At 43.6% G+C, this 5,137-nt stretch overlaps 1 protein-coding gene across 1 annotated transcript in view; it reads left to right on the forward strand.

Annotated features, from left to right (window-relative positions):
• Nucleotides 1–1,061: 1,061 nt before the first annotated feature.
• The window catches only part of SRP19 (signal recognition particle 19), a 7,172-nt gene continuing 3,096 nt past the window's right edge, over nt 1,062–5,137 (forward strand). Inside the window, exons 1-4 of the mRNA XM_008056653.2 lie at nt 1,062–1,179; nt 1,863–1,938; nt 4,049–4,120; nt 4,210–4,321. Of these exons, the coding sequence (XP_008054844.1) occupies nt 1,139–1,179; nt 1,863–1,938; nt 4,049–4,120; nt 4,210–4,321 (301 nt within the window). The 5' untranslated portion in view covers nt 1,062–1,138. The remainder of the gene's footprint in view (nt 1,180–1,862; nt 1,939–4,048; nt 4,121–4,209; nt 4,322–5,137) is intronic.

Below are 5,137 nucleotides of genomic sequence, written 5' to 3' on the forward strand. Positions count from 1 at the left end.
TGACCCAGGCTGGAGTGCATTGGCATGCTCACAGTCACCACAGCCTCAACCTGCTGGGCTCAGGCAATCCTTCCAACTCAGTCTTCCAAGTAGCAGGAACTACAGGCGAGTGCCACCACACCCAGCTTATTTATTGATTGATTGATTGTAGAGATGAGGTCTCGCCAATTTGCCCAGGCTGGTCTCGAACCCGTGGGCTCAAGGCAATCCTCTCACCTCGGCCTCCCAAAGTGCTGGGATTATAGGTATGAGCCACCGGCCCGGCCAAATTCGCCATCTTCTGGGGGCTCCGTTCCTGACATTCCAAAACAATTACCATAGTAACAGCAGATTACAGGTCACCACAACAGACATAATAGTGAAAAAGCTGAAAATACTGAATCACCAAAATGTGACACAAAGCGAACATGTGTTGTTGGGAAAATGGTGCTGATTGACTTGCTGGACCCAGGTTTGCCACAACCTTCAGTTTCTAAAAAGGCAGTATCTGGAACGCGCCATAAAGCGAGGTGCGCCTGCAGTGAATTTTTGGGTGGGTGGTGTCCTTCCGGAGTGTTCAAGGGTAAACAGTCAAGGTGCTAACATTTATACAGTACACTGAAATACAGCGTCAATAATTTTGCTAGCTCCACCACTTTCGCCAAGTTGAAAGCAAGCTGTGGGGACAGGAGCTGATAAGAGTTAAACGTAGCCTGCTCAAATTGGTACCCGCGCTCGGAATTCCAGATTCCCCTCAGTGCAAAGCCCCCGCCCCGGGGGAGAGGGCGGCTAGGGCGGCAAGGGACCACCCACACTCGGTGTGGAACTGGAAACCAGGCGGCGCCCAGGATCAAACCCTTTTTAACGAAGGCGCATGCGCCTAGAAAAATTTCGTGCCAGTGCGATTGGGGAAATGAAAGAATCAAACGCTTTCACCATCCTCCCGCGAGACGAGAGGTCTTCACGCCACGTCAGATGCCGGAGATTCTGGCGCCGAGCGACAGATATCGGAACAAACCGACGGAGAAAACTGCGGACACGGAACCGGTTTGTGGGCAGGACTTCCGGCGGAAGAACAGGCCGTCTGGGAAACTCGGAGCCGAGTTCCGGCCGGTGTTCTCGCAAGCCCTGGACCTTCGCTGTGTGGACTTTAGGAAAGATGGCCTGTGCCGCCGCGCGTTCCCCGGCCGACCAGGACAGGTGGGTCCTGGGGAGTTGGGGCCCGAGAAAGGAAGGAGCTCGCTCTGGTGTCGGGTGCTGCGCCTCCCTTCCCGACTCCTCCGCCTTGAGGACGGCCTGGTCGGTGGAGCTCTGTCCCGGCCGCAGGCTCCACGCCTCTCCCCGGATACTCGCCCCTGCGGCTCCCACCTGGCTCTCCGCAGGTCCCTGCACCCCAACTCCAGGTAGCTCAGGGTTCACCTGTACGAGACAGAGGACTTTGGGTGCTACGTGGACATGGTATTAGGTAACAATCACAGTTTGAGAAGTTTCGTTCTCATTCTCACAAATGTTCATATGGGTTTTTGTTTTGTTTTGTTTTAGTGTTTAATATTTCAGTCTTTGTATTTTTTATAGAAGGAGGCGGGCCCCGCCCTCAGGAACGTTTGACAGGCAGCTGTGTCTAATGGAAGTAACCGCATTGTTTTGTTTGTTTTTCTTTAAACCTTTTCCGACATGTGTTGTTGTTTCCATCCAAGGTAGTGAATAAAGTTTCCTTTTTAAGCACGTTAAGTTAAAGGGAGGTCATTTAGAGAAAAACCTTGACGCAAATAATAGTACAGCTGTACCAGCAATGATGATGGCCACGGAGTCCTGAATGAATGAATGAATGGATTTTTGGAAATACTACCCTTGTGATGCCAGATATGTCTTTTCTGTGGCAGGTTTATTTGTATCTATCCCGCTTATTTAAATAATAAGAAGACCATCGCGGAGGGACGGCGAATCCCCATAAGTAAGGTAAGCGGATGGTGAGCACCGGGTCCTTGAAGGGTTGAGGGCAAGAATCGGGTACTTTCCTTTGCATTAGTGAAACCAGAAAGGTATTAATTCACAGCTGGAGGGTTTTTAAATGGATTTTAATGAGCCTCTGTTTGTAAAGAAGTGGGAATTCTATTCTGTCTATTCTGTAGACTTTTTTTTTAAAAAACAAGATTGTGACAATTTTCCCCTTAAAATGAAAATGATGGTATTATACAACATAATGTTCAAGATGCAGTTAAGTTTTTTCTCCAAGTATGTGAAAAAGACTTGCAGAAAGTTCAGCCTTGTTGAGTTTGATCTTCATTATCTTTTTGTGTGTGTGAGGAGTACAAAGCAGGCTGTTAGAGTTTTAAAAGATAATGCCAGGCATGGTGACTCAGACCTGTAATCCTAGCACTTTGGGAGGCCGAGGCAGGAAGGAGGATTGCTTGAACCCAGGAGTTCGAGACCAGACTAGGCAATAAGCAAGACCTCGTCTTTACAACAAATCAAAAAAATTAGCTGGGTGTGGCGGCACGCATCTGTAGTCCCAACTACTCAGGAGGCTGAGGCGGAAGGATTGCCTGAACCCAGGAGGTTGAGGCTGCGGAGAGCTATGATCATGCCACTGCACTCCAACCTGGGCTTCAGAGTGCGTCTTTGACTCCCCAAAAAAGAGCTATGATTTCTTCCTTATGCTCTTTGTATAGGAAAACTCAAGTTTTTAGTTGGTCCGGTGGCTTAAGTTTGGAAAGTATCTAATACCAAGTGAAGGCTTTTGTAGTATTTCTTTTTTTTTGAGTTGGAGTCTCAATCTCACTCTCTTCACCCAGGCTGGAGTTCAGTGGCACACTCACGGCCACCGAAGCCTCAACCTGCTGGGCTTAGGCGATCTTCCACCTCAGCCTTCCAAGTAGCTGGAACTGCAGATGCATGCCAGGCTAGTTTTTGTGATTTATTGTAGAGACATGGTCTCACTAAGTTGCCCAGGCTGGTCTTGAATCCCTGGGCTCAGGCAGTCCTCTTCCCAAAGTGCTGGGATTACAGGCTAAGCCACCACACCCAGCTGAACTTTTTATTTTTAAAATTGTGTCATGTACTGGTTTTATTTTGCTTTTTAGAGACAGAGTCTTGCTCTGTTGTCCAGACTGGAATGCAGTGGTGTGATTATAGCTTACTGCAGCCATGAATTCCTGGGTGCAAGTGTTCCTCCTGCCTCAGCCTCCCGAATAGCTAGGCTAGCTTGCCACCATATCTAGCTAATTTTTTAATTTTTTTGCAGTGATGGAACCTAGCTATGTTGCCCAGGTTGGCCTTAATCAATCCTCCCACCTCACTTTTTTTTTTGAGTTGAAGTTTCACTCTGTTGCCCAGGCTTGAATGCAATGACACAATCACAGCTCACTGCAGCTTCTACCTCCTGGGCTCATGTGATCCTTCCACCTCAGCCTCCCAGGTAGCTGGGACTACAGGCACATGCCACCACACCCAGCTAATTTTCAAATTTTTTTGTAGAGACAAGGTCTCTACAGTGTTCCCAAGTGGTCTGGAATCCTGGACTCAAGCAATCCTCCCTCCTCAGCCTTCCAAAGTGCTGAGATTACAAGCATGAGCTACCACACTCAGCATGGGGCTATTATAGACAGTGCTGCTATGAACATCCTTGAGCTTGTCTTTTAATGGATGTAGTTTTGCATTTCTGTTGAATGCACCTAAGAGTGGAATATCAGAGCCATAGGGAATGGCATATGTTCAGCTTTAATAGATACAGCTGGACAGTTTTCTAAAGTGGTTGTGTGTGAAATTGTTTAAGCAGTGAATGTTCATTGAGCATCTACTATATTCAACCTACCATGCTAGGTGACAGTCTATGCCCTAAGAAGTAATGTTCTTTTGGGGAGATGAGCACACAGGTAAGCTTCAGTGTTATTCCCAGGAATTTTTAAAATTCCTACAAATACAAATTTACACTTGAAACAACTGTGAAAAAGGAAACTTAAGACTTTGGTACTTGTTTTGATGGTAGTATTTGAAATGATTTATGTAACATTATAGCAATATTCATTTAAAGCTAAGCTATTCAGTGTTTCTGTTTTTAACTGTCCAGGCTGTTGAAAATCCTACAGCTACGGAGATTCAAGACGTGTGCTCAGCAGTTGGACTTAATGTGTTTCTTGAGGTATGATGTAATCTTCTTCATTGTTTTCCATACTCATTTTACTGATGTGATAACTTTCTTAAAGCTTGTTTTTGTTTTATTTGTGTTAGAAAAATAAAATGTACTCTAGAGAATGGAATCGTGATGTCCAATACAGAGGCAGAGTCCGGGTCCAGCTCAAACAGGAAGATGGCAGCCTCTGTCTTGTACAGTTTCCATCACGTAAGCTTTTTTAAATGAATGACGAGGATTTGGTGATAGACTATTCCTCTACAACACAAAAAAGTTTCTAAAACTGAAAGGTAAAAATCAGAATTTGCATTCTGCAGAATGCAAGAATGGAGAGAGATAAACAGTGGGTCTAATATCTTTTAGGTTAAAGACCTCTTTGAAAATGTGATGAAATCTACTAATTGTTTTCCAAAAAAATGTTTAGTGAACATTTTATAAATCTCTGTAAGTCCATTATTGCTACCAGATTAAGAATATAAAAGTATTAAATCATTCTATCCTAGAGACTGTTGAGGTTATTAATAATTTCTGTCATTAATAAAAAGCAGTACCGAGTGAAAAAAAAGTAGATATGCGTAGTGTGGTACCACCTAGGCAAATTTAAATACAAAATTTTGATATATGTATATGTAACATTGTTTATTGAGATAAATATTTTTTAAATGGACTGGAAGGAAACACTCTCTCTTAAGACAGAAGTTACCTGATGGTAACTGGGAGTAGGGAGGAGAGACGAGTTGATGGTCAGAAAAGACTGTAGCATCATCTTAATAAAAAACAACAATGGCAAAACTGGACATCAACATAAAATGTTAGTTTTGGGTATTGGGAAGATAAGTGTTTATTTACACGCTATTCTTTATTTTTCTGAATTTTTATTTCTGAAAATTATATTTTAATTTTTTTAATGAAGCTGTTTACTTAATTTTCTCCTTTAATTTAATAACCCCTTCAGTTTAATTAAGTTTTTATTTTATTTTTTTATTTTTTATTTTTTTTGAGTTGGAGTCTCACTCTGTTGCCCAG

The sequence above is a fragment of the Carlito syrichta genome, unplaced genomic scaffold (assembly GCF_000164805.1).
Source record: "Carlito syrichta isolate Samal-C Ts95f unplaced genomic scaffold, Tarsius_syrichta-2.0.1 Scaffold302431, whole genome shotgun sequence".
NCBI lineage: Eukaryota > Metazoa > Chordata > Mammalia > Primates > Tarsiidae > Carlito > Carlito syrichta.